Here is a 27,840-nt window from a genome sequence, read left to right as displayed (position 1 = left end):
CATGGTCATAGCCAAGACCTCAACTTTTCCCAGATGTGAGCTTCCAAAGCTCATCAGTGCAACCCTAAATGTCCTTATGAAGCCACAAAGTATTTTTTTCTATTTCCCATGGGAAGAAACTTGCCACAATTCGCGTTTGAGTTTTTTCTTCTCTCCTAATGGTGACATATGAAGGTCATAGATCATGTCGTTGGGTTCTGTACAGATGTTGTCTGTGATCTCTGTCAAATCTATTGGATATACAGTTTACTGAGCTGTGACAATTTTTCCCCCTATTTTTTTGTCAGCTTTTTGTTTTACTTCAATGTCAAGTTTGGAGTGGATTTCACAAAGAAATTCTCATCTTTTGTCTTCAAAGTCTTTAACTGGTTTGAGATGTGAATTTTGGAGAGGATCCTTTTTCGAAATCCAAGGCTAAAAACAGTCAGAACGTGACCTACAGCACTGTTCACACAATCAGAATCATATCAACTGGTTTCTCCATAATCTCAAACTGCAAATTTGATGGACATGTGATACTTACAGCTCCCCTGATCTGCTTCTCTCTTCCTAGAGAGTGGAATTAACTAGTCAGATAGTGTATTGTCCACTATTATACTTGGCTTCTCCCGAGGTGGGGAAGATTTTGTCACAAAACTGGTCAAAGCTTTCTCCTGAAAAGATCAATAAAGAGAGTAAATACTTTAACGTCATAAACCAGGTTCACTTACAGATGATCTATCAGGACTCCTGTCTCTTAGTGCAAAGGCATAAAGCTCCATAAATGCTCCGCGCTGTCACCAACTGTCTAAAACTAACAGGATAAATGCAGCGCTGTGTAAATAGCAAGCTGTGGGCTGACTCTGTCAGGGCAGGATAGAGTTGTGCCTAGAGAAAAATAATTAGTGGTTGGAACCACAGGACTCACAAGCTTTCCCTATCAGTAGGCAGAGCAGAAGAACCCAGAATATTTTGCTATTTGGTGCAGCAGCAGGACTCACAGGGTTTCTCTATTAGTGGTTGGAGCAACATGACTTACAAGATTTTCCTATTAGTAGGCAAAGCAGAAGGACTCACAGACTTTCTTTATTTGTGGGAAAAGCAAAATGACTCACAGGCTTTCTCTATTAGTAGGCAGAGCAGCAGGACTCACAGGCTTTCTCTACTACTGGACAGAGCAGCAGGACTCACAGGCTTTCTCTACTACTGGACAGAGCAGCAGGACTCACAGGCTTTCTCTACTAGTGGACAGAGCAGCAGGTATCACAGGCTTTCTCTACTAGTGAGCAGAGCAGCAGGACTCACAGGCTTTCTCTACTAGTGGACAAAACAGCAGGACTCACAGGCTTTCTCTACTACTGGACAGAGCAGCAGGACTCACAGGCTTTCTCTACTAGTGAGCAGAGCAACAGGACTCACAGGTTTTCTCTACTAGTGGACAAAACAGCAGGACTCTCAGGCTTTCCCTACTAGTGAACAAAACAGCAGGACTCATGCTTTCTCTACTTGTGGACACAGCAGCACGACTCACAGGCTTCCTCTACTAGTGGGCAGAGCAGCAGGACTCACAGGCTTTTACTATAAGTGGGCAAAGCAGACTTTCTTTATGATTCCTAGCAGCAAGCATTGAAACAGCTTTTTATCATAAAGATAAGGAATATATTCAAAGCAAATGTTATCTACCTATATATTGCCAAGATCTGCATCCCCCTCTTATCAAATACTGCCTCAGATAGGAGACCTGACAAAGACACTTTAATAACCTTTTAGTACACAAGAGACTTTTATACATACAATATTCCAGTAATAATTAAATACATAGGAAATACATTATCGCTTCTTGTTTTGCGTATTGTGGCGACATATTGTCAGGTTGGAATATTTTTACATTTAGAATCATTTTGAATGATTTTATAGACCAATGAATTTATAGACTCCTTGACGGCACCGATAAAGGACGTCTGTCCAAAGCAGACTGTAGTCATCATCCAAACCAGATGTCTTTACCTCAACCAGTTGATGCCAATGTTCTATTGGTTTTCTGGGATTCGCCAGCATCTCATTCCAATGTTCCCTTCCTGGCATGTCCGCGTCACCGCCCACACGACACATGCCAATAACCTCATTGTGACCTATACTGTACAAATGCAACAAAATATAGGCATTACATTTCAATTACCCGATCAAAGCCACGAACTGTGCTGACATTTCATAGAGTAGTGTTATAACCTATAGTTAAACCTTTCTATGGTCACTTTTCTAAGTAACAAGCGCAGGAAGGGTAGGAGTAGAGACCAAAACATTTCTAAGTAAGCATCAATGTTATTGGGTGACATAAAAACTATGGGGCCGATTCATCAAACCTTTTACACCAGAAAAGTAGCGTAAAAGCTTGGAAAAGTTGCTGAATTTTGGGGCAATGTAGAGTTGCCCAAATATCCATCTACTTTTAGCATTTACAAGCCAGTTTGAATCATCTACTCTAAAGTAGGGAAAGTTGGGGAGGTGCCGGGCCATTTGTCCAATTGTACAACAGAAATATTATTCTAGTCCCTAATAGCCGCGAGACATGCAGGCTCGGGGACTAGGACATATTTTTCGAGCACGCCCAAGATACTTGGTTAGCACCCAATCATGTGCAAATAACACCTTATCCGAGCACGTTCGCTCATCACTACTGGGCACCTTGGACTCCAGCAATACTGGCGTAACAAAAGTATGCGCTACGACAGTCTTAATGAATCACCCCAATGTGTCCATTTCATCATGTTTTACGTAATTTTTCTTTTTTTTTGTCTTTTGGTGTTCATTGTAATTTTTCATGCCAAACTATTCAAAATGTCTCAAGTGGTTGACAAAATTTGTGTAAAATAAAAGATGCTCCTCATTTTTGTCTATAACCTTTTTGTGCAAGTCTTTAGCAAAATAAGTTTCATAAAAACGTTGCAAAATGTGCACAAAAATTTCAAATGTAGAGGAATTCACTCAAAGGAGAAGATGACATAGGCATAAAAAATTCGAAAACGTCGCAATTGATGAAATGGCCAAAATCATCTGCAAACATCAAACCATGCCAACAATGACTAACATGAAAGCAAAACAGGAAAACATATAAAAAAAATTGTAAAAAAGGTGCAGATGAAAAGAAAGAGTCCCTGGTGTTGAGCAGGAGCTGCTGGGACCTAGGACCCCATGCGGATGAACGTGGCACTAGTGAAGAATGAACATGCACATGCTTAGATGCAGTGTTACCTGAGTATGCTCAGGCGCTATCCAAGTATCTTGGGCAACATGGGATTTGGACTTATCATTTTTTAAAAAGAGCATCGTAGGTGAATGTGTGGTCAGCAGACTGCAATACTCAGGTCATCGTTTGGTGAAACTACGACAATATAAGACCAAGTCCTTACCAATCATAATCCATAACTGCAATGGTGAGGCTCACATGGTCCATATTCTCATTAGGAATGTCAAACACAAGCGCCTCATTATAGGTCGGGTTCAGCGTATTCTTCTTTATAGATGTTTTTCGCTTTTTCAGCCTCCGGCCTTCGCAAATGAGAGATGCTTTCACATATGGATCTTTAAGACAAAGAGGAAAAACAAGAACAATTATGATACTTTGTGAACTGGAACTGTGCAAAGGGTCAATGATATGAAGAATATTTCTACTCGATGGTAAGAGTTTAAAGAAATGGAGTCAGGAGGATATTGACCATTTCAGCACATGTATAAGCAAATTGATTCAAAATGTATAAGTTAACGACAGTCAAAATTTATAGAATAGTGGAAAAATAATTGTTTGTGCCCATATAACAAGATTGTGTTGAGCTTCTGTAAAGTTTTGCTTCATAAATCTCCTTAAGAGACTTTCTTTTGAATGCACAAGTTTAAGCCTTGACCCTATGACTATCTATATCGTTCCCATCTTAATGGTTTGTTTTCAGTAAGAATGCTCAACTGGGTTGACGTCAGGCGATTGACTCAGCCATCGAAGAATGTTCTATTACTTTACTTTAAGAAGATTTTGTGTTGCCTTTTTAGTATTTTTTGGTCATTATTCATTTGGCCATTTAACTGGATTTTAAAGAGTTGGGAAGGGGATTAAAGAATTTTTAAAAATTCTACTCATCTTGCCACTGCCCTCACCTGTCCTGTTGTACAGCCCTTCTTATGTCCAATCTTCAGCCCAATTCTATCTGCCAGCATGTTCAGAACCTCCGGCACTGACTAGACCTCACAATGTCATGACATTGCGAGGCAACGCACATCATGATGTCAGGCATAGTCACAAGATGTCATAAGACATAGACCAGTCACGGAGGCATCAAAAATGCCAAAAGGTAGAGTTGGATAGAAAACCAGACTGGAACAGGACTGGACGGCAGGACAGGTGAGGTCTGGAGCTGAATTGAATATAAGTTACTTTTTTAATCTACGTTTTCCTATGTTGTAAGTTATTAAAAGACCTCGGAGCACAGTAAAGCATAATTGATTCACATGCGGTCTGACGAATTCGAATTTCGGCAGATTTGTTCACAACTAGCAGTGACCCAGTGTCATTGGCAGGTATAAATACTCATGCCATAAGACTGTTTCCACCATGTGTGAACAGTGATGTGGTATGTCTCCGATCTTGAGCTCTTTCTTTGCTTATTCATACTTCTTACCATTCTAGTTCAACTTATTCTTAATTATATAGAATTTTGTTTCAGTACTGGCCAGATGTCAAATCTGGCCTTGCTATGCTTGAGTGTTACCAGGGGCTTGCTTTCTGAACTATCTCCAAGACGTGACGTTGTCTGTGAATATTAATTGATTTTCATCATTGAAGTATTGCTACCAATCTGTAGTCGCAACACATTTGAAGATTGGACGTTTCCTCGTATTCATCATGAGAAGACTCTTGAGTAGGTGGACATACCAGTGTCAAAGTCAACAATCAAGAGGTGCCTTCAAGGAAGTAAATCTCCCTTCCATGCTCTCCCACACCTTTAACTTTACTACTGTGTTGATTAGGCCACTTCTAAATCTTCTGCTATCTCTCCGCTCAAGTTGCAGACTTCCAATTTTGCACTTTCAAAAACTTTTTCAATTTAAATCACAAGGCTGATATATTGTTCTACATAAACTACTGTAAATCTATTCCATTGCTCCAGGAAGGCATAGACAGGAAGAACAGGAAGAACATGAAGAACGAAGATTTGGATTATTATTAATATGAGCAAACTTTCAATCTTCAAACAAGTTGTTGTGACTGAAGATTGGTAGCAATTCTTCAGTGATGAAAATCAATTATTAATCACAGGCAACTTCATGTCTAGGAGATAGTTAAGAAAGCTTCTTCCTACTTCCTCTAAAGCCATCCAAGTGCTCATTGTTTAGGCCATGAAATATTTAGTGCAAGTTTGTAAAAATAATCTCAATTCTACAGCAAGATTCATTCTCTTACGTAACCATGATGCAAATTCCACTTGATATAAAGACATCAATAAACATCTAGAATATTATCTACTTAGTATTACAATACTTTTTTAAATCTTTACTGTTTATTCATATGTCCTTTTTGGTTTGAAGGGTTTCTCCAGAACAATATTTTCTTTTTTTTCACTATGGGCCTAAAAACTAACAGGCAGGAAATTGCTAATTACCAGGCTGTTCTATCCGCTAACAAGCAGGAAGTTGCTAGCTACCAAGCTGTTCTATCCGCTAACAAGCAGGAAGTTGCTAGCTACCAAGCTGTTGTATCTGCTAACAAGCAGGAAGTTGCTAACTACCGAGCTGTTGTATCTGCTATCAAGCAGAAAGTTGCTAACTACCGAGCTGTTGTATCTGCTAACAAGCAGGAAGTTGCTAGCTACCTGGCTGTTGTATCTGCTATCAAGCAGAAAGTTGCTAACTACCGAGCTGTTGAATCTGCTAACAAGCAGGAAGTTGCTAGCTACCTGGCTGTTGTATGTGCTAACAAGCAGGAAGTTGCTAGCTACCTGGCTGTTGTATCTGCTAACAAGCAGGAAGTTGCTAGCTACCTGGCTGTTGTATCTGCTAAGAAGCAGGAAGTTGCTAGCTACCTGGCTGTTGTATCTGCTAACAAGTAGGAAGTTGCTAGCTACCTGGCTGTTGTATCTGCTAACAAGCAGGAAGTTGCAAGCTACCTGCCTGTTCTATCCGACACCTTCACATTGACTGATTCTACTTGTGAATCAGCTGCTGAATATCAACAGAGCAGTCATTCTTCTGGGATGCTCATGCCCTCTCAACAGAGCAGACTGGAAGAGAAGGAGCTGCTCTGTCGACGGGACATCAGCGAAAACTGCTGAATCGCCGGCAGGAGTGGTCGGTGACTGGCACCAGGCACACAATGTAGGCATATAGCAACTACCTGCTTGTTAGTTTTTAGGCCCATGGTAAAAAATAAAATAAAAAAGTCCTGAAGAAACCTTTAAGTTAAAATTGGTTCCAATGGTATAACTACAAAGGGTGCTACTTTGACACATAAGAGGACAAGAGTAATGTAAATGAAACATTGTAGGTTGGGGATTTTGCTTCCAATAGCTTCAAGTTTCCTCTCTGTTTGTCCTATATTGTTCTGAGTGTAGGTCCAGTCCAGTAGGCCTTCGTAATCAGTGATTGACAGCTAAGCTTTGTGTGCACACTTAAGTCCCCTATAAACATTAGACTAATGTTGACTGAACCCACCAATATCAGGCTTAGCCAACAGGTTAATATGCATGGGGGTCTCTCTCCAAATTCTCCCCTGACAGATGATATCTTGGAAAATAAGGGTCTGGCATGTCCAACTTCAAACTGCAGACCCATTTTTTCTCGGTGAGATAATCTGCCATCAGAGGAGGCTAACAGCAGCACTCTCATAGAGAACAAAGGGCGGGTTGGCAGAGTGAGCTCTCTTCTGTATGAGAGAGTTGGGAGATATAGCTGTCGGACGATCTTTTGGCCAAATGATTGATTGGACGACAGCTATATGAGGCCTCTTGCACTGGGAAGGCTGTCAATCATCAAAATCACCCATTGGTGAAAAAAAAATAAAAAAGAGCATTGACTTAGATAAATGTTATAATAAATATTTACCTACAAGAATTATCTATCAAGCTGCTTAGCTCCTCTGACTAATGAACTGCCTCCAGATTGTCCCCAATGCTACAGGTTCCTTTTAACAATGATGCCTTATAAGCTTTCTGCGTTTCTGTAAACCAACATGTTGAGGGATGTAGGTGTGGACCATTCTTTACTTTTGCTAACAGTAAAGATCTAGAGAACCCATAATTTTAATAGGAGCTTCAGAAATAATTGTCCAAAGTTGGGGACTTCCTTGAAGCCAACCAGGCTTGGCAATGATCTTCAGTTTTCATTCATATAATGTGCTATTATATATAACTTTTCAATTTTTTGGACTTATCTCATGAAGTAGGTTGAGAAATGTCTGAGAACTTAACTGGATGTAATGTAGATTTTGGTAGCTACGTTAGCAGTATATGCGTTTTTTTGAGAAACCTTTCCTGACTAGGTTGGTGCATTTGCATTTTTTCTATCAAACCACCAAGATCAGACACACCAACTATTGAAGGACAATGGAGTTTTACTTCCTATTTGCACATAAATCTCACATTATCTCAAGACATGAACATTGCAAACAACAGCAATACCTGAGAAGCCAGTCAGATCCATTGCCTTCAGGTTCGATGCTTTAATGATGGTGACAGTAAGGCGGCCGGCAGTCGGGAGGTAACACAGCGAAAAGTTGATTTCACCCAAGTCGGCTTTCTCCTTAAAATGCAAAACAGACCTTCAATGTTTCCTGTTTTTACAGCAATATTATATTCAGAAGAGGGGAAATTAGGAAGTGAAACGGTTCTGCAATTAAAACCAATTAAAAGAAAACTACGACACAAGGTGTAGACACTTCACCAGATGTTTCCACGGCTCAATCAACATCCTTGAGTAACTTGTACACAAAGTCTATCTTTCTAGACTTCATAATACAGCCATCTTTTACTTTAGAGTCTCTTAAATTATGTTGTGAACAAAGAAGATCAAAGACGTTACAATTAGATTTGAGCGACTTTTACTTTTTTAGGATCGAGTCGGGTTTCGCGAAACCCTACTTTCTCAAAAGTCGGGTCGGGTGAAATCGGCCGATTATTGCGAAAAGTCGGGGGCCGATCGAAACACGAAACCCAATGCAAGTCAATGGGGAATCAAAGTCGGCAGTGAGTGCAGGACAGGAAAACACCTACAGTGCCCATTTTAATGCCAAAAACATCAATTCTTGTTACTTAAGCTTGTCAATCTTAATTTACCTTATAATAATAGTTAGGCATTGAAAATTGGGGGTCATTTGGCTAAAGTTTTGGGGGGGTAGGGCTGGTTCAAGTTTTTTGTGGGCCCAGGAAACGCGGACTATGTCACGGGAGTGGTAAGTATTGCAACTTTGCAAGTGCTGTGATCCTGAGCAAGCAGGGGGGGGCCACTCGTTGGCATTGGCACTGGCACAGGGCCCCTCAAAGTACGGCGGTGTGCTTGATGGCGGTGGCACCTCCCACCGGCAGAGACACTTTTGTGTACTATGAGGGGCCCTGTGCCAGTGATGCCGCCAACGAGTATGCCCCCCACCTGATGAAGGAACCTGCACTTTCATCTGCACCTTCCTCTTTGTCCCCGTGTAAGGTGGTATAGTATGCGGGAAGGGGAACCTGACTTTCAGCAGAGTCAGATTCTGGCTGTGTAGAGTGCAAGGGGAATGTAGTGGTCTGGGTCAATGTACCAGCAGACTCATCTAGCAGTGGCTGGGCAATGGGCAGGATAAGGAGGAAACAGATATAGGGCCAAAGAATAAAGTAGGCTAAATGCAGTTCAAAATTGGTAACAGGACTAAACAGGCGGCATTGCTTTGTTCAGTGGAGGAAAACTGTAATGAGTGGCAGACACAGTTAGGCCCAAGTAATAAAGTGGGCCAAATGCAGTTCAAAATTGGTAACAGGAGTAAACAGGCGGCACTGCTTTGTTCAGAGGAGAACAACAAGCAGCGGCAGACACCGTTAGTAGGCCCAGCCAAACAAGTAGGCCAAATGCAGTTTAATTTTCGAAACAGGATGAAAATTGCGGCTCAGCTTTGTTCAGTGGAGGAGAAAAGCAAGGAGCGGCAGACACCGTTAGTAGGCCCAACCAAACAAGTAGGCCAAATGCAGTTTAATATTCGAAACAGGATGAAAATTGAGGCTCAGCTTGGTCAGTGGAGGAGAAAAGCAAGGAGCGGCAGACACCATTAGTAGGCCCAACCAAACAAGTAGGCCAAATGCAGTTTAATATTCGAAACAGGATGAAAATTGCGGTTCAGCTTTGTTCAGTGGAAGAGAAAAGCAAGGAGCGGCAGACACCGTTAGTAGGCCCAACCAAACAAGTAGGCCAAATGCAGTTTAATATTCGACACAGGATGAAAATTGAGGCTCAGCTTTGTTGAGTGGAGGAGAAAAGCAAGGAGCGGCAGACACCGTTAGTAGGCCCAACCAAACAAGTAGGCCAAATGCAGTTTAATATTCGACACAGGATGAAAATTGAGGCTCAGCTTTGTTCAGTGGAGGAGAAAAGCAAGGAGCGACAGACACCATTAGTAGGCCCAACCAAACAAGTAGGCCAAATGCAGTTTAATATTCGACACAGGATGAAAATTGAGGCTCAGCTTTGTTCAGTGGAGGAGAAAATCAAGGAGCGGCAGACACCGTTAGTAGGCCCAACCAAACAAGTAGGCCAAATGCAGTTTAATATTCGAAACAGGATAAAAATTAAGGCTCAGCTTTGTTCAGTGGAGGAGAAAAGCAAGGAGCGACAGACACCGTTAGTAGGCCCAACCAAACAAGTAGGCCAAATGCAGTTTAATATTCGACACAGAATGAAAATTGAGGCTCAGCTTTGTTCAGTGGAGAAAAGCAAGCAGCGGCAGACACCGTTAGTAGGCCCAACCAAATAAGTAGGCCAAATGGAGTTTAATATTCGAAACAGGATGAAAATTGAGGCTCAGCTTTGTTCAGTGGAGGAGAAAAGCAAGTAGCGTCAGACACCGTTAGTAGGCCCAACCAAACAAGTAGGCCAAATGCAGTTTAGTATTTGAAACAGGATGAAAATTGATGCTCAGCTTTGTTCAGTGGAGGAGAAAAGCAAGGAGTGGCAGACACCGTTAGTAGGTCCAACCAAACAAGTAGGCCAAATGCAGTTTAATATTCGACACAGAATGAAAATTGAGGCTCAGCTTTGTTCAGTGGAGGAGAAAAGCAAGCAGCGGCAGACACCGTTAGTAGGCCCAACCAAACAAGTAGGCCAAATGCAGTTTAATATTCGAAACAGGATGAAAATTGAGGCTCAGCTTTGTTCAGTGGAGGAGAAAAGCAAGGAGCGGCAGACACCGTTAGTAGGCCCAACCAAACAAGTAGGCCAAATGCAGTTTAATATTCGAAACAGAATGAAAATTGTGGCTCAGCTTTGTTCAGTGGAGGAGAAAAGCAAGGAGCGGCAGACACCGTTAGTAGGCCCAACCAAACAAGTAGGCCAAATGCAGTTTAATAGTCGAAACAGGAGTAAACTGGCAGCTCAACTTTGTGCATTGGAGGACAACTGTAGTGGGAGGCAGACACAGTTAGTAGGCCCAAATAAGTAGGCTAAATGCAGTTCAAAATTGGTAACAGGAGTACACAGGCGGCATTGGTTTGTTCAGTGGAGGTCAAGTGTAAGGAGTGGCGCAGACAGACTTAGTAGGCCTAAAATAAAAAAGTAGGCTAAATGCACTTCAAAACTGGTAACAGGAGTACACAGGCGGTATTGGTTTGTTCAGTGGAGGTCAAGTGTAAGGAGTGGCACAGACAGACTTAGTAGGCCTAAAATAAAAAAGTAGGCTAAATGCAGTTCAAAACTGGTATCAGGAGTACACAGGCGGCATTGGTTTGTTCAGTGGAGGTCAAGTGTAAGGAGTGGCGCAGACAGACTTAGTAGGCCTAAAATAAAAAAGTAGGCTAAATGCACTTCAAAACTGGTAACAGGAGTACACAGGCGGCATTGGTTTGTTCAGTGGAGGTTAGGTGTAAGGAGTGGCGCAGACAGACTTAGTAGGCCTAAAATAAAAAAGTAGGCTAAATGCAGTTCAAAACTGGTAACAGGAGTACACAGGCGGCATAGCTTTGTTCAGTGGAGGACAACTGTAAGGAGTGGCTGACACAGTTAGTAGGCCAAAATAATAAAGTGAGGTAAATGCCTGCCAAAAAAATGTTCATAAATAAACAGGTGGCATAGCTAAGTACAGAGGTGGGCTCTTCTGCTGAGTAGCAGACAGTGGGAGTTGCCGCAAAGTATTAACTGGTCTAAATGGAGGCCAGGGCCCCTGTATATTTTTACTATCATCTATCATTTCAACACACTTGTATTGGCAGTGCCATTGAAGGATTTATCAGCACAGACTACACTGTGGTGGAGCAGGGAGAGGTAAGTATTGCAAGTGGTAGAGCACTGTTCGAGCTGGGGGGAACACTCTCTCGTGGGCTGCGGTACAGGCACAGGGCCCCTCATATTACGACGGTGTGTCTGACGTTGGTTGTGCACCACCACCGTCAGAGACACTTCATTGTACTATGAGGGACCCTTTGCCAGTGCTGTCGCCCAAAAGTGGGCACACCCACCTGTCCAGGCAAACGGCACTCGCACGGGTGCTTGCGCTAGGTGGTGACCACGGCCCTGTGGGGGGAGTCAGCCCATTTAGGGAGGTAAAAAAATGGCCTATGGTGGACCATTCAGCAGCTGCAAATGGAGGAATTGGAGCAGTCAGTAAGAGGAGGCCAAAAGCAAAAAACTTTGTAAGCAAGCTACGTGTCAGCAGGGGAAGGTGGGGCAAAATAATTTGAAATCCATGATTGGTTCATTTTAATGAAGGTTAGATCATCAACATTTTGGGTAGCCAGACGAGTCCTTTTTTTGGTCAGTATTGAACCAGCAGCACTGAAGACTCTTTCTGATAGTACACTAGCAGCAGGGCAAGCGAGCTCCTGTAATGCATATTCTGCCAATTCAGGCCAGGTGTCTATTTTAGATGCCCAGTAATCAAAGGGGAATGACCTGTGAGGGAGAACATCGATAAGGGAGGAAAAATAGTTCGTAACCTGTTGTAAATTCTGTTGTGGGTTCTGCTCTTGGGCTCCCTCCGGTGGTTGTGAGTGGTAGTGCTGCTGTTTGTCCTTCACAACAGTCATCAGCTGCTTCCACTTTGGACGGGGCTATTTAGTCTGGCTCCTGCCTTTAGTGTGTGCCAGTTGTCCATTGTTTTCTAGGGATCCACATCTCTGCTTGGTTTCTCCTTCTGGATTGTCCAAATCATCAAAGATAAGTCCTGGCTCTGTTTTTGCAGTCCACATGCGGTGGACTTAATAGTTCTGTGAATTGCTATGTTTTTTCTTGTCCAGCTTTGTCTGTGTTAAGATTTATTCAGCCAAGTTGGAAGCTCTGGAGTCACAGAGTTACCCTCCATGCCTTTAGTTAGGTGTGGAGATTTTTGTATTCTCTGTGGTGGATTTTGTAGTATTGTTTATACTGACCGCACAGTACTCTTTCCTGTCTTTTCTTTCTAGGTAGCGTGGCCTCCTTTGCTAAATTCTGTTTTCAGTCTGCGTTTGTAATTTCCCTCTCCTCTCACAGTCAATATTTGTGGGGGGCTGCCTTTCCTTTGGGGATTTTCTCTGAGGCAAGATAGTATTCCTGTTTCTTTCTTTAGGTGTAATTAGTCCTCTGGCCGTGACGAGGTGTCTAGGGAGTGACAGGAACATCCCACGGCTACTTCTAGTTGATGTGTTAAGTTAAAAGGGTCTGCGGTCAGTATAGAGGCCACCTACTCCAGAGCTCGTCCATGCTGCTCCTAGGCCACCAGTTCATAACAGTAACCATACTGGACAAATGCAGTCTCCTGTCACTTTGAATCGATGCAGCAGTACCGGTCGTGTTTGCGGTCATTGCAAAATCACTCCACAACCTGGTCATAAAACCCCTCTGTCCATCGCCACTTCTGATTTGTGCACCTCTAACACCTCTGCCATGTTGCCCCCTACAGCTCGTGTGAGAACCATCACCGCCGCTGTGTGCTGGGAATGCCTGAACCAAACGGTCTACAAGAGTTGCTTGTTTGGTAGCCAATATTTGCTCAAGGTTCTCATGTGGCATGACATTTTGTAATTTTCCTTTATACCGTGGATCCAGGAGGCAGGCCAACCAGTAATCGTCATCGGTCATCATTTTGATAATGCGGGGGTCCCTTTTTAGGATATGCAAGGCATACTCAGCCACGTGGGCCAATGTTCCAGGTGTCAATTCACTGTTTGTGCTGGGTTGAGGAGCACTTTCTTGAAAATCAACATCACTTGTCTCCCGCAAAAACCCTGTACCTGACCTTGCAACACCACCAGTTTCTATTGCCCCCTGAGAAGCATCCTCCTCCCATAAATATTCATCCCCATCATGCTCCTCCTCCTCCTCCTCTTTGTCCCCCACCTCATCCAGGAGAGTTCCCTGAGCAGACAATGGCTGACTGTCATCAAGGCTTCCCTCTTCCTCGGCTGCAGATGCCTGCTCCTTAATGTGCGTCAAACTTTGCATCAGCAGATGCGTTAGTGGGATGCTCATTCTTATGATGGCGTCATCTGCACTTACCAGCCATGTGCATTCCTCAAAACACTGAAGGACTTAACAGAGATCTTGTAGCTTCGACCACTGCACACCTGACAACTCCATGTCTGCCATCCAACTGCCTGCCCATGTATGTGTATTCTCCCACAAATACATTACAGCACGCCTCTGTTCGCACAGCCTCTGAACCATGTGCAGTGTGGAGTTCCACCTTCAAACCCTGTGTATGCGGATGAGAGGATGAGTACTTTCTTTTCCTAACGAGAGTCTCTTGTAGGGTGAGCTGGACTGGAGAGCTGCATATGGTGGAACAAGCGGTGGTGGTGGTGGTGGACATGGCGGATTGAGAGGGTTGGTGATGGTATTCTAGAGGTTGACCTACATACAGTGTTTCCTACTAAAAACCTTGTGATTCCCTGACTGCTTTGGCCTTGCGATGATACCTCCACATTTGCTGCTGGTGGTGTCCTAACCGGTGGGCTTACAATGAGGGAAGCAATGTAGCGTTGCTGACTACCTTCATTCTGAGCAGGTGCACCAACGGTACGGGACATTTGGTAGTTAGTCCAGGCTTGCAAGTGCATGCTGGTTAAATGTCTACGCATGCACGTTGTATTTAAATTTTGGGGATTCTTCCCTCTGCTTAATGTCTTTGAGCATTTCCTACAGATAACTTTGCACTGATCATTCGGATCGTGGTTAAAAAATTGCCACACTCCACTATTCCTACTATGGAATACCTTTTCAGGCATTGCACGCTGTGCTACTTTCACCGGATGGCCATGCTGTCCTAAAACTGTTTTTTTGGTTGACAAACGTTTTTGGCCTGAGACGGGCCTGCCAGATAAAAGCTGTTGCGATGTAGATGGCTGCTGCGGATCATCCTCCTCCGCTTTTGAGCTACTGTCAGTAGCACCCTCTTCCCCCAATGGCTGCCAATCTGGGTCAACAACTGGGTCATCTATCACCTCCTCTTTAATGTCATGTGCATCTTTCTCTGTGTCACCGTGTAAGGTGCTATAGCGTTCGGGACGGGGCACCATAGTCTCATCAGGGTCAGATTCTGCCTCAGTACACTGCGTGGGCAATGTAGTGATCTGAGTCAATGGAACAGCATAATAATCTAGCTGTGGCTGTGCATCAGTGCACTCCATGTCCGATTCATCTTGTAATGGGCTGTTAACAATTTCCCTTTCTAACCCAGGCACGGTATGTGTAAAGAGCTCCAATGAGTAACTGAGTAACCTGTAGTGTCGCCTGACGCATCCTTCACTTTTGGTTTGGGTGAAGGACACAAGGAAGCGACTTGTTCCTGACCGGGAGCATCCATTGACGACTCACTGCTTTTAAATTTGGAACATTCTGAAGAGGAGGCAAAAGAGCTAGAGGCTGAGTCAGCAATGAAACCCAAAACTTTTTCCTGCTGCTCCGGCTTTAAAACTTGTTTTCCTACTCCCAGATAAGGAAGCCTTCGAGGCCTTGTGTAGGCAGACGATGACGCTGGCTCAACACCTCCAGCCTTAGCTGCTATTTTCCTTTTCCCACTACCACCAGATGCTCCAAAACCACCACCACCAGTACCAGCTGGGAACGACCGCCCACGGCATCTTCCACCACACTTCCTCATCTTTGGGATAATCTAACCAAAATAACAACCGTTATATGGTACTGTAAAACAAGGTAGAAGGTGTATATAAACTTGTTGATAATTTAATTCTCCCTTTTTTGGGTGGAGACTGCACCACAACTCAGGCCCAGTGTATAACACAACACAATGTAATTGGCAGCAAGTGGCTGGCTGATACACCACAAACAAAGAGGACTGAGCTATATCCACTTTGTGAGAATTTCAATCTCACTTTTTTTTTTGGACACAGAACCCAAACTCAGGCCAAGTGTATTTTACAACGCAATGTGAGTGGCAGCAAGTGGCTGGCTGATACACCACAAACTAAGGGGACTGAGGTATATCCACTTTGTGAGAATTTCAATCTCACTTTTTTTTTTTTGGACACAGAACCCAAACTCAGGCCCAGTGTAATTTACAACGCAATGTGAGTGGCAGCAAGTGGCTGGCTGATACACCACTAACTAAGAAGACTGAGGTATATCCACTTTGTGAGAATTTCAATCTCACTTTTTTTTTTTGGACACAGAACCCAAACTCAGGCCCAGTGTATTTTACAATGCAATGTGAGTGGCAGCAAGTGGCTGGCTGATACACCACAAACTAAGAGGACTGAGGTATATCTACTTTGTGAGAATTTCAATCTCACTTTTTTTTTTTGGACACAGAACCCAAACTCAGGCCCAGTGTATCTTACAACGCATTGTGAGTGGCAGCAAGTGGCTGGCTGATACACCACAAACTAAGAGGACTGAGGTATATCCACTTTGTGAGAATTTCAATCTCACTTTTTTGGGGGGGAGACTGAACCCAAACTCGGGCCCACTGTATTTTACAATGCATTGTAAGTGGCAGAACGTGGCTGGCTGATATACAACAAACTAACAGAACTGACGTACTGTATATCCACTTTGTGAGAATTTTAATCTCCCTTTTTTGGGGGGGAGACAGCACCAAAACTCAGGCACAGTGTGTAACACAACACAATGTAAGTGGCAGCAAGTGGCTGGAAGATATCTGAAAAAATCCAAGGACTGTAGTACTATTTCTATCTCCCTACAATGATCTCAGGACAAGTATGGCAGCAACAAAAAGGACTGCTGCACACAAAAGTGTGGACAAATAAACAAGATAACTGCAGAAAGGAGCAACAGGATTTTTGCTTTTAAAAAAGCAGTGGGTTTGCACAGCAGCGGTGCAAACAGCAATGCAGCTATCAGGGAGCCTTATAAGGCAGCCTAATAAGCTACAGAGCTGATGCACAAAAATCTAGCCTCCACTGTCCCTGCAAAACAAAGGTGGTGTTGGACAGTGGAAATCGCTCCAGCACAAGCGGTTTGGGGGTTAATCTTCCCTCCCTAACTATATCCCTTCTTCTGTCGAAGTTGCAGCAACCTCTCCCTATGCTGAGATCGGTAGAAGTAAGATGGCGGTCGGCGTACACGCCCCATTATAGCCCCTGTGACGCCGCAGAAAGCTAGCCAATCACTGTCATGCCCTTCTCTAAGATGGTGGGGACCAAGACCTATGTCATCACGCTGCCCACACTCTGCGGCCTCCTTCATTGGCTGAAAAATGGCGGTGAAAGCGTCATACGAAATGCGACTTTGGCGCGAAGATCCCCGACCGAATGTCCGATCCCACACTGGGATCGGGTCGGGTTTCATGAAACCCGACTTTGCCGAAAGTCGGCGATTTTTGAATTTGTCCGATCCGTTTCGCTCAACCCTAGTTACAATCATTATAGACCAGCTCCAGTTTTAAGGTTAAGGTGAAAAAAGAGAAAAGTCAACTGAGCCTGATGGTTATGACTCTACTACCAACAAATTTGACCACTTTCTTCCCAAGTCTCAATCAACAGATAATGTTTAACTTCAGCACCTGGTTCTTTTGTTCTTGAGAAGTTGCTGTCAGAGGTGTCTTCTCCCTTCTCACCACAGAAAACACTTGCATGCTCAGGGCTTATAGAAGAATTGAGAGCAGTTGGTGAATGACATCTTTGAAATTATGTAGGACTTGTCGACTTGACGGGATCAGCCAACAGTCTAATGTATATAGGAGTTTATTGACTGTTATTGAGTAGATGAAATTAAAGGACAGAAGGATCCAGCATTCCAGAAGAAAAGAGGAACAGTGTCCAATCCAGGTGAAAAAACATTATTCCGCCATGATACGTGGAATGGCGGAATTAAGTTTTTCCACTTTTTAAACCTGGATTGGATGCTGTTCCTCTTTTCTTCTGGATTGCTGAATTTTCCAAGTGGGTTTCTTGGACTGGGAACATGCATCCTTGTAGCGAAGTGCTGTCATCTGCTTTCTTTTCATGTTTAGAAGGATCCAGAATGTCTGATTTTTTGACTGCTGATATTTTTGTTCGTCAAGAGATAAGCTACCCACCAGAGACTGCTGACAAAGGCTTGTTCAAAGAGAACACAAGAGATGGAAATCAGGAGAGATGGCTGCAGGCTGAACGATTGGTAAAACCATTGTTCAACCAACAACCATCTAAACCAGGGGTGTCAAACTGCATTCCTCAAGGGCTGCAAACAGGTCATGTTTTCAGGATTTCCTTGTATTGCACAGGTGATAATTTAATCACCTGCACAGAATGATTCCAGCACCTTGTGCAATGAGAAGGAAATCTTGAAAACACATATGGTTTGAGGCCCTCGAGGAATGCAGCTTGACACCCCTGATCTAAACAATATAAGAGGCTTTAGTTTGTCACTGATGGCCTTTCAAGGGCACATTTATGATCAAACCAAGGTCAACAGCCATTCACCCAGGACACTGGTAAGATGAGACAAATGCATGATACATTAGTCACACACCATAGATTATTGTTAGCCAAACCCAACAGATGTCCCTTCTGAGTCCTGACTATACATAAATATGGACAATTGGAATGACTGATGAATTTCAGCTGGGGAAGGAGAATAAACTACTAACAGACACTTTATCTATTTAAGCAACAATGGATTGAGCATGCTGAAATCCAACAAATTAAATCCTTCTTTCTACTAGTGTCAGGCATGAGGGAACTCTAAAGCCCCTTTACACTTCAGATAGGTGTCAGCTGAACGATAATTTGGCCGAATGTTCGGCCATCAACGATAACTATCTTCCACAACTCTCCCATTCACAGAAGCACACTGCTAACCCTACATCATTTGTAGGACGACAGTTAGGGGCCCTCATTTACATAAGATTGTTGCAGATATAATCAGATTTGGCTAACGTTAGTCTAATGTGTTTGGGGGCCTTGAGTTTTTCCCCACTGGCTGATCCTTTAAAAATCAGCAGGTTCCAATTATTTATTCTAATGTTCGTGCCCACATTTACTGTATATTGAAAATCCTGGCACAAATATGTGTGAAATGGCCATTTAAATCTGGAAAAATATACAGCATAAAGATTATCATGAGCCAAAAAATGGCACAAAAGGGATCTAACAATGAGGCTTAACAATATTCTCATGGAAAATAAAGTTGAAAGTGAGAGGTAAGAAAAGAATAAATTATGTAAGTACCAATTTCAAGTAAGAAAATGAAGACCCCGGTATCTTATATTAAACCCCCTACTGAAGCATATATACTGTATAGCATTTATAACATGCACATAGCCCATCATGTAAGGGCCATGTAGAGGGCATCCAACTTACGTTAATACAATCTGTTTTTCAATGACTAGTCCATAAGGCTGTGGTACTCTTGTCAGGGGATGACATCCCACTTGTAATAAATAATAGAAAAATAAGCACTCACGTACATTGAAATAGTTTTCTAAGATTTCTTCTGTTAGATCATCAAAAAACATCGAAAGTGACATGTTTCGGCTCTGAGCCTTGTTCAAAAAGAGCCCAAACATATCATTTATCATGTTTTTTGATGTTCTGATGGAATAGATCTTGGATAAAGGACTTCAATATACGTGGGTGCTGGTGTTTCTTTTACCGTTTCCAATGAATAATGTGACATTGCTTGAATCTCCTAAACAAGCAAGGGATCACAATGCTAGCAGAGAAGGAAAAGGACATGACCCTTGGCATGGATGATGCCCTTTTCTCATGGTGTTGAAGATAAGGGATTTGAAAAAGTGTCCGCCACTGAGTACTGTGGTAAAGACCAACACTATGCAGTATTTTCTTCTTTTTTTTTCCTCTACATACTTAGTTGCTATTAATTATGCTCTCAGTGCCAATCATTGACCTGGTGGTGAATCAGTAATACAGAAAGTCTGGACTTGTTGAATGCTTATCAGACTGGGACCAGTCTTCAGAATACTAGATCTGATAACCAGTAAAATAATAGTAAAATATATGCATCACAGACATGGCATCAGTCGTTGTTCTGGGTGCTTGCATTGTTCATTTGTGCCAGTTTAGTAAACCAGCTAGTCTTTTCCTGGCACAAAAAAATTCACTGTTTTGCAGAGGAACATACATTAAATGTTTTTTTTTGTTCTCCCCGTCTGTAGCCAGTGTTCCTGTCTGCGTTCAGCCATGTCCCAATTCCAACCTGATAAATATGTATGGCTTGTCGGAGCCAGCGATCTGTGGCGCTACAAATCCATTTGTGATGTGAAATAAAAACCGCAGAACAGACTAGTCTCGCTAGACACAACAAGGCCGCCGCAGATGAAAAGCAACACAATCCCACAAAATTCATCGAAGGCGACATGGAATTACTAATACACATCAGGATACTCAGGAGGGTATCGTCCCAGCCAATATTCTTCTAATGAAATCGCTTATCAACTTTGTTTTATGAATGGTGGAGGTGCTGGTGTTGAGGATAATGAAAATCGCATATTTAAGGAGGCATCTAGCTGTAAAAAAGCCAAGTAAACGCAAACAATTAACTAGTTACTACCGTAGGGAACGTCTCAGCAGAAGTAAGTGTCATGTTGGCCACTTTAGTGCAAAATATGGTAATTGAAACCAAAATGAAAGTTCTATTCTCACCATGTCCCAAAAGGCGTCTCAGATGCTAACCAAGGATTGTTGACTCTTGAGGTGCTATACAAAAAATAGCAACAGTACTACGATGAAAATCCACATATTTATTAAATAATTCCATAAAACTGAAATCAAAAGTAATAGGAAGTTGAGTGGATTGGAAGTGAGAGGTCAATTTTCTTCTTACACATCTAGAACCTTGTCACCCTTATAGAGGACCTGTCAAAATAATTGAATTAATTACAATGAAAAAGAAATCCCTGAACTCTACGGATTCTGCCACTCTTTTTTGTTTTGTGCTGCGTCGCTCCATTGCAGAGATATTCACATTTGTTTCTTCTGGAGGGCAGTGTGTGAAATCTCTGCTTGTAGTGCAACTGGGCGTTTCCTCCTAGTCTTCTCTGACTATGCGTTCATCCTTCCCTCCCACATGCTGCCAATCTAAGACTGCTCAATCAGGTGTTGTGCTGTGATTGGCAGCATCTGGGAGAGAGGGGTTAAAGCATATGCATCGAAAAAAGACCAACTAGACAGCAAAGCAAAGATTTCACATACTGTGCTCCAAAACGATAAATATGAATATCTCTGCAATGGAGCGACGCAGCGCAAAATGGAAAAGTGAGGCAGAGTCAGGGGAGCTCGGGGATTGTAAACCTCTCATTCTCTTTTGCAACACATTAATGGAAATATGTAAAAGATTAGTGCTAAACTGGATGTATAATATTTTGGCACAAGTGTTGCTGAGTATCTACAAAATGGGTCCAGTATTTGTTTCTTTCTCCCCATAAATTATGCTCTTGGGACATTTAACAGCTCCTTTACTTGCTAAGAAGACAGATCTTCAGGAGAGTGAAGTCCTACAAAGCTATAGCTAGCAACAGTCTTGAATTTGAGATGAGTGAATCTGCCGAAATTCGATTTGGACAGAATCACTTGAAACTGACGACAGATTCAATTCAATTTGCCCCAAAAAGACATTTCCTAGGCTCTAAGGTCACCTCAAATCCCAAAGGATATTAAATAAAAAGGATTGAAAAGCATTTACACGGGGTAAAAAAAAAACAAATGCTTATGGCAAGCGACAGGTTCACTTTAAGATATGGCAAAAAAGGCGGAATAGAATATTATATTTTATGCTATTTTTTTGCTTGGCAGTCCTGTGCTCCTTGCAGCAGACGAGAAGATGAGAAACTGTACAAGAGTGTAACAAAATAGGCACCTGCGTTACGTGATCCATTATACATGACTTGGTATTAATATTTCAGCATCTACGAACCTTAGAAGCAAAGAGTGAAGGTAAAATGTAGAAGACAGAAGGAATGTGTGATGACATTGGGTAATGCACGTGTCTCACTATTTGAGAGCCTTGAAGATTTGCATAATTATATGTAAAGACATTGGTGTTCTATTGATTTTTTACCATGTATAATTATTAACTATCACTAATATTGGTCTTCAGAGAATGCATGCACATCAGGCATTAATACTTTGTATTACCGCATTTCAGGCCAAGTTGCATTATTTTAACCACTTCCTGCAACATCCATATTTTCATTTTTGCACGTTTCACATTTTCTTCCCCTTCTTCAAACCATTATATAATTTTTTACATTTTTTCCATACAACATAGCCATATTAGAGCTTCTTTTATGCTTAATGAGTTGACGTTTTGAATGCCGTCATTTACTTTACCCATAATGAAAAATGAAGAAGAGGTGGCAGAGATGTCGGCAAGCAGGAGACTCTTCTCAGAGATCTCGTCCGACATTTACGGAATACTGACTGTTGCTGAATAATGGTTAAATCACTCATATCTAATTTTGATAGATTAGATTTTTGCTGACATGATAATACAAAGTATTATTTTTTTACATTTTTTATTGGAAAAAAGGGGGAGATTCAAACTTTCACATATTTTTATTTTGATTTACCATATTTATAGCTTAAAAACTTTTTTAAATACTTTTTATATTTCTTGAGACCCCATAGAGGACTTGAACTTACAATTAATTGGTCAGTATTGTATTATGTGGTAAAAATAAAGGTCTCCTACAAAGCCAAGCCACAACTTAGGCTTCAAAGAAGCAAAAAGATGGTGGTTATGTGTGCCCTGCAGGGACAATCCATCAGCAGCCAGTAAATGTGTCGTGAAAGAAGGGATAATAAGCACCCCTTCCCTGGAACACACCATTTAAATGCCTAACAGGACTCGAAGCCAGCAGCTCTTGTGCACCAGACAGCAGCTCTTCCCTCTTAGCTATTCAGCTCTATGGACAGTTCCTTGCTAACCCAAATACTAGTACCTGTGCTGTTCCTGATTTTCTCCACCCTGAGTTCCTGATTGTCTGCACCCTGAGTTCCTGATTGGCTCAACCCTGTGATCTCCTGACTGAACACCCTACTTAAACCTGGCAGTGCACTTCCTTCCTTGAGAGATTATTGAGCTCCCAGCCTTTATTCAAGCTTCATTCCACCTGCTGCTTATCTTCAAGATTATACTGCTGCTACTGTGTACCGACCTCTGGCTATTCCTGACTATGATACCTGCTTATTCTCCCAACTATACTGCTGCTACTGTGTACCAACCTCTGGCTATTCCTGACTACGATACCTGTCTATCCTTCCAACTATAGTGCTGCTCCTGTTTACCGACCTCTGACTATTCCTGACTACACAACTTGTTGATCCTTTAACTATACTGCTGTTCCTGTGTACTGACTTTTGGCTATTCCTTACTACGCAACCTGCTTATCCTCCCAACTATACTGCTGCTCCTGTGTACCGACTTCTGGCTATTCCTGACTACGATACCTGCTTGTCCTCCCAAATATACTGCTGCTCCTGTGTACCGACTTCTGGCTACACCTGACTACGATACCTACTTATGCTCCCGATTATACTGCTACTCCTGTACCGACTTCTGGCTATTCCTGACTACGATACCTGCTTATCCTCCCAACTATACTGCTTCTCCTGTGTACCAACTTCTGGCTATTCCTGACTACGCAACCTGGTTATCCTCCCAACTATACTGCTGCTCCTGTGTACTCACTTCTGGCTATTCCTGACTATGTAACCTGCTGGTGCTGCCCCTAGTGATTGCAATATCACTACTACAACTCAGGTCAGTCCATAACAATGGCCACTGTCAGAGATTGGCCATGGCATTTAAGTGGTTAAGCATCATCAACTGGAGGATCCTGAGCCCACTCCACTCACTGTACGAAAGTAGAACATCTTGGTTGAGCTGCTGGCATTCCTTGGTGGGTCATAGGACTCTTAAGCCAAAAGCAACATTGATTGTTGACCCCTTTAAAACAGAAAAAAAATAATTAAGTATAGTCCAAAAAATAAAAGACAATGTTTACTTACCTATCCTCTAGTAGTGGTCCGTGGAATCACCCGCCACGTAAAAAAATGAAAATAAACAAAGCCATCAAGTACAGTGTTAAAATATAAAATGTTTTTCCTAAGAAAACATGTACTGCAGTAAAATAAGCCGTCGCACCAAAAGGCGCCATCTCTTTTTTATAATTGTAAGATATGTTTATTTTTCTTGTCTTTTGTCTTTCGGCTGATAATCCGAAACGGCAGAACTCCCCGAACACGATAACGCAGCCGTGTACCAATAGTGATGCTCCCTCGGCAGCTTCCCAGATAAAAAGTTTTCTTCCATCGCAGAAAATTGGCAGCATACTAATTAGCCGCGGTGAAACTGAGCATTTTGCTACTGTTTTCCTCCAGAACAAGCATTCCCGTTGAGAGGGCGGTTGAAAAAGACTGGAAGCAGCTTAAAGATTTTTTTAACCCTCAGACACCTTCCTAATTGCAAACTACTGAATATGTACTAAAGTAACTCAGATCCTTGTTTCTTATATATATCCTAAGCACGTACGTACATGCCTGTACTCTTACTGAACGTGTATCTATCACTAGAAGTCACAAAACACACAACATAATTTCAAAGATTTTATAGACCTGATGAAACTGGTGTACTAACTGACAATCCATGTCAGAATGAATCCTGTTTCAGAGAATGCCAAATTAGGGAGAGGTATCACATTCAGAATCCTAATCTATTAACAAGAAAGCATCTCTGGCTCTGGAGGACCCAGCATATGCAATACCATTTTTCACCTGTGGGGGCTCTGCAGGAAAACTGCACACATCTTGCTTGTTTTGAAACAGAAAACAGATGTAATCTGTGTGATAACCTAGCAGTACCACCTACTGATATACAGCTAGGTCCAGAAGTATTTGGACAGTGACACAAAGTTTTGGCATTTTAGCTGTTTACCAAAACATATTCATGATACAGTTATATAATCAATATGGGCTAAAAGTACAGACTCAGCTTTAATTTGAGGGTATTCACATCCTAACTAGAGTAAAGGTTTAGGAATTGCAGCTCTAATATTTAGCTGTCTCTTTTTCAAGGGACCAAAAGTAATCGGACAATTATCACAAAAGCATTTAATGGGCTGCATGGGATTTTCTTCATTAACCCATCATCAATTAAGCAGGTAAAATGTCTGGAGCTGATTCCAGGCATGGCATTTGCATTTGGAAACTTTTGCTGTGAACCCACAACAGGTGCAAGTCAAATTTATATATGAGATAGCCAAGATGATTGTCTATAAAATGATCAAAGCCATAGTGGATGGTAAGATATGGAGCCTGAAAGTCAAAAGTTCAGAACATTGTTATGCTTTTGCTCGTCACTGTAAGTCTACCATAAAGAGAAGACTTCATGAGTAGTGTTGAGCATTCCGATACTGCAAATATCGGGTATCGGCCGATATTTGCTGTATCGGAATTCCGATACCGAGTTCCGATATTTTTGTGATATCGGAAATCGGAATCGGAAGTTCCCAGTGTATGGTTCCCAGGGTCTGGAGGAGAGGAGACTCTCCTTCAGGCCCTGGGATCCATATTCATGTAAAAAATAAAGAATAAAAATAAAAAATATGGATATACTCACCCCTCCGGCGGAGCCTGGACCTTAGCGGTGTAACCGGCAGCCTCCGTTCCTAAGAATGCAGTGAGTGTAGGACCTGCGATGACATTGCGGCTTGTGATTGGTCGCGTGAGCAGTCACATGAGCGGTCACGCGACCAATCACAAGCCGCAACGTCATCGAAGGTCCTTCACTCTGCATTCTTAGGAACGGAGGCTGCCGGTTACACCGCTAAGGTCCAGGCTCCGCCGGAGGGGTGAGTATATCCATATTTTTTATTTTTATTCTTTATTTTTTACATGAATATGGATCCCAGGGCCTGAAGGAGAGTTTCCTCTCCTTCAGACCCTGGGAACCATCCAGGATACCTTCCGATATTTGTGTCCCATTGACTTGTATTGGTATCGGGTATCGGTATCGGCGAGATCCGATATTTTGCCGGTATCGGACGATCCAATCCGATACCGATAATTTCGAATATCGGAAGGTATCGCTCAACACTATTCATGAGAGCAAATATAGATGGTTCATCACAAGGTGCAAACCATTAATCAGCTAGATTAGACTTTGCCACAAAAAACATCTAAAGAAGCCTACCAGTTTTGGAAAAGAAGTACTTGGACAGATGAATCTAAGATCAAACTGAACCGGAATGATGGCAAGAAGAAAGTATGGAGAAGGCTAGGAATGCCTCATGATCCAAAGCACAGCACATCCTCTGTAACACATGTTTGAGGTGGTGTGGTGGTGCGGGCATGCATGGCTTCCAATGGCACTGGGTCACTACTAGTGTTTATTGATGATGTGCCTGAAGACAGAAGCAGCCGGATGAAACTTGTGTGTGTACAAGGCGCTACTTTCTGCTCAGATTCAACCAAATGCAGCAAGGCTGCTTGGACATTGCTTGACAGTACAGATGGACAATGATCCTAATGACACCGTGAAAGCAACCCAGAAGTGTTTTAAGATGAAGAAGTGGAATATTCTGCAATTGCCGAGTCAATCACCAGATCTCAACCCCATCAAGCAGCATTTCACATGCTTAAGACAAACCTTAAAGGCAGAAAGACCAAGAAACAATCAACAACTGAAGTCAATGCCGTAAAGCCCGGCAAAGCCTCAAAAAGGAGGAAACCCAACGTTTAGTGACGTCCATGGCTTCCAGACTTCAGGCAGTTATTGTCTACAAAGGATTCTCTACAAAGCATTAAGAATAAACATTGTATTTATGGTAAAGTTACTTTGTCCAATTACTTTTGAGCGCCTGAAATGAGGAGGCATTGAAGAAAAATGGTTACAATTCCTAAACGTTTCACAGGATACTTTTGTTCAACCCCTTTGGTTAAACCTGAAAGTCTCCACTTCAATCGTATCTCAGTAGTATCATTACAAATCCAAAATAGTGGCCTGCAGAGCTGAAATCACAAAGATTGGGTCACTGTCCAAAGATTTCTGGACCTAACTGTTTACACCGGCCTAATGGAGGCCAAATGGACACTTTTTTGGCTTTTGACTGTTGATGGAACTTTCCATGATGAATGGAGATGCTCCTAAACACAAAGTAAAATTAGCCTTGGGTGATATGTCTGACCACAAACTTACCGACTGTTTCTAATAACGATAAGTAATATTTTAAATATAGAGGAAAATGACTTGCTCTTTTGGGAATTTTAGTGTAGGATGACAAAGTAGAAATAGATTTAAAGTTTCATGGTCTGAACATCATGCAAGTTCCAAGGGGGATAACATGCTGCCTAATAACTCTGGTGGCAACTTATTTCCCGTGAGAACCAAAGGATCAGTCCTTAAAGGGAATCTGTCGGCCGGTTTTTACTATGCAATCTGAAATCAGAATAATGATGGGGCAGTGACTCTGATACCAGTGGTGTGTCACTTGCTGGTCAAAACGCTGTCATTTTGATACATTCACAGTTTTTTCTGCTGCAGATAGTGGAGCTCGGAATGATGAGCTGTATATAACCCCGCCCACACCACTGATTGGCTGCTTTCTGCATACACTGTATCAGTGTTGGGGGCATGGTTGGACAAGGAGGCACTAGACACCTAGTCCTGTAGTGATAATAATTTCGTGATGATAAAACACTGATTGTATTGAAACAGAAACACACAGCCCAGTAAGTAACACATCGCTGGAATCAGGGTCTCAACTAGAGATGAGCCACCTCCCCAGTGTTCGGGTTCGGTTCGGTTCGTCGAACAGAGACATGTTCGACGAACTGTTCGGCGAACGTTCGACGAATACCGTCGAACCCCATTGAACCCCATTGAAACCAATGGCAAGCAAACACAAACACATGGAAAACACATAGAAAACACCTTAAAAGGTGTCCAAAAGCTGACAAACTGCTCAGAAGACACAACAAACACATGGAAAAGTCACAACTACATATAGTCATGTGAAAAGAAAAGAGGTGGAGGAGTAAAAGGAGGAGGAGACACAGATATAGGCATGTCATGCCCTTCTCAAATCAAGAAAGGCTGGAGTAAAAATCTAAGCTCACTCTACCAACACCCAGACGTCTTGACAAAAAAAAAAAAAAAATAAATATCTTTAGGTAGAATGGCGGCGGGTCCATTCAGAACACTTTCCTTAGAAGACGTAATGGTACCCCCGTTGGGAGTTGTGCC

General features: G+C 42.4%; 1 protein-coding gene across 10 annotated transcripts in view; it reads right to left on the bottom strand.

The window, feature by feature from the left end:
• The window catches only part of SYT3 (synaptotagmin 3), a 255,817-nt gene that overhangs the window by 19,428 nt on the left and 208,549 nt on the right, over positions 1 to 27,840 (bottom strand). For all 10 annotated transcript variants that reach the window (XM_077259819.1, XM_077259821.1, XM_077259822.1 and 7 more), the window contains 4 exons: positions 7,644 to 7,764; positions 3,390 to 3,561; positions 1,987 to 2,116; positions 524 to 653 (listed from right to left, as the gene is read on the bottom strand). In XM_077259819.1, the coding sequence (XP_077115934.1) occupies positions 567 to 653; positions 1,987 to 2,116; positions 3,390 to 3,561; positions 7,644 to 7,764 (510 nt within the window). In that variant the 3' untranslated portion in view covers positions 524 to 566. The remainder of the gene's footprint in view (positions 1 to 523; positions 654 to 1,986; positions 2,117 to 3,389; positions 3,562 to 7,643; positions 7,765 to 27,840) is intronic.

The sequence above is a fragment of the Ranitomeya variabilis genome, chromosome 4 (assembly GCF_051348905.1).
Source record: "Ranitomeya variabilis isolate aRanVar5 chromosome 4, aRanVar5.hap1, whole genome shotgun sequence".
Lineage (NCBI taxonomy): Eukaryota > Metazoa > Chordata > Amphibia > Anura > Dendrobatidae > Ranitomeya > Ranitomeya variabilis.
Note: the sequence above shows the minus strand (reverse complement) of the source record. Positions and strands in the feature narration are given on the sequence as shown.